Source organism: Perkinsus marinus, assembly GCF_000006405.1.
Source record: "Perkinsus marinus ATCC 50983 genomic scaffold scf_1104296953926, whole genome shotgun sequence".
Classification (NCBI taxonomy): domain Eukaryota; phylum Perkinsozoa; order Perkinsida; family Perkinsidae; genus Perkinsus; species Perkinsus marinus.
In genome coordinates this window covers 1-1283 of record NW_003208301.1, presented here as the reverse complement: position 1 = coordinate 1283, position 1283 = coordinate 1, and the positions used below count along the sequence as shown (strand labels likewise).

Sequence of the window (1283 nt, the reverse complement as noted above, 5' to 3'; positions counted from 1 at the left end):
GTGTAGCGCTGTAGAGTTGATCTAGGACGCGTTGGTTCACTAGGAATGAGACTCTATCTTCACATCGGTCGTAGTTCACCTTGCTCAGTTGAGTTTTACCGGTTTTACGTGAAGTGGCGTAATAGTCTATGAAAAAGCCGATATTCGCGCTATGCAGTCGTTTGTGAGATATTTTTCGCTAGTGTTTTTCATATCGTAGTAGTCGTGATGCATCCCATATCAGGTGCTGTCGGCAACCTCGGTGGCCAGGCAACTAGCCGCATTGTGCGGTTCGCGCAGGTGAGGTCGTTGGTAGTTTTTCCTAGTATGGAGCTTGGTGTTAGATCGTCAGAGTTGGCCCTAACACTACCAAGGATGAGTACACCGACGTAATTGAAGATATGAAGGGCGGCTGCGGTGACTTTGGCAAGCTCGACGCGGTATATATTGCATCGGCTGATGTCCATGTAAGGCTACTAGCTTGTGCGGCATGGAGCCAATCGTTGATGATTTTCAGGATCCTTCTACGCAAGGGTTGGTACTCGCTGCTGGAGATGTGTGCTTGGAGTACTCAGATCTCGGTGGTACGTATTTTGGGGAAGTACGCACATGGTCAACTACATGTGTTGGTGACAATATGGACATAGGGCGAAAATTTCGGGGAATTTCTGTAGCCGAATTCGTATAAGTATTAGAAATTTTGCCAAATTTTCTCAGATTTTCCACATGTAGTTGACAATGTGAATATTTTCTCACTCTAAATGGGAAATATCTTTTTTGGCGGTCAGGTGCTGAGGCTTGTATGAACGGCATGAAGGGTCGCAAATACGACGGTCAGGTGGTTCACATGAGCAGTGTAGATGAGGAGACTTGGCAGAATTTGGCGAAGTAAGTTTTAAGGAGCGTTGGAGTATATGTTCGCGGTGAGCTCAGGAGTTTTCTCACTTACTATAGGAGTTCATGTAGGGATTCGGGGAGAAGTCTACAGAAACCAATATGAAATTTTCAGAATTTTTATATTCGCACCAGCACATGTAGTTGACCATGTGTATGATTTGCCACACTGGTTTTAAGTATCCGTAGAATTGATAGTAGTAATAGTTTAATCGTATTATTACTGACTGGCTTTTGGGAGGGCTAGAAAAAGGACATGTTTTGTGCTCCTCTGGTGGACTGCTTATTTTGTTATCATTTTCTTGTGTAGGCCGGTGCTTGTCGAGATGGACGCAGCACTTGGTATATTGTAAGACTGGAGTCGCCGCCGACCTGCTTGTTGTTACTACCTTGTCGTCGTCGTTATGAAG

At 45.0% G+C, this 1283-nt stretch overlaps 1 protein-coding gene across 1 annotated transcript; it reads left to right on the top strand.

The window, feature by feature from the left end:
* Window positions 1-207: 207 nt before the first annotated feature.
* Window positions 208-871, top strand: Pmar_PMAR025721 (conserved hypothetical protein; the record flags this gene model as incomplete). Its single annotated transcript, XM_002776190.1, has 4 exons — window positions 208-279; window positions 324-446; window positions 497-563; window positions 768-871. The coding sequence occupies 4 exons, from the start codon at window positions 208-210 to the stop codon at window positions 869-871; spliced, it is 366 nt and encodes a 121-aa protein (XP_002776236.1).
* Between the last annotated feature and the right edge of the window lie 412 nt (window positions 872-1283).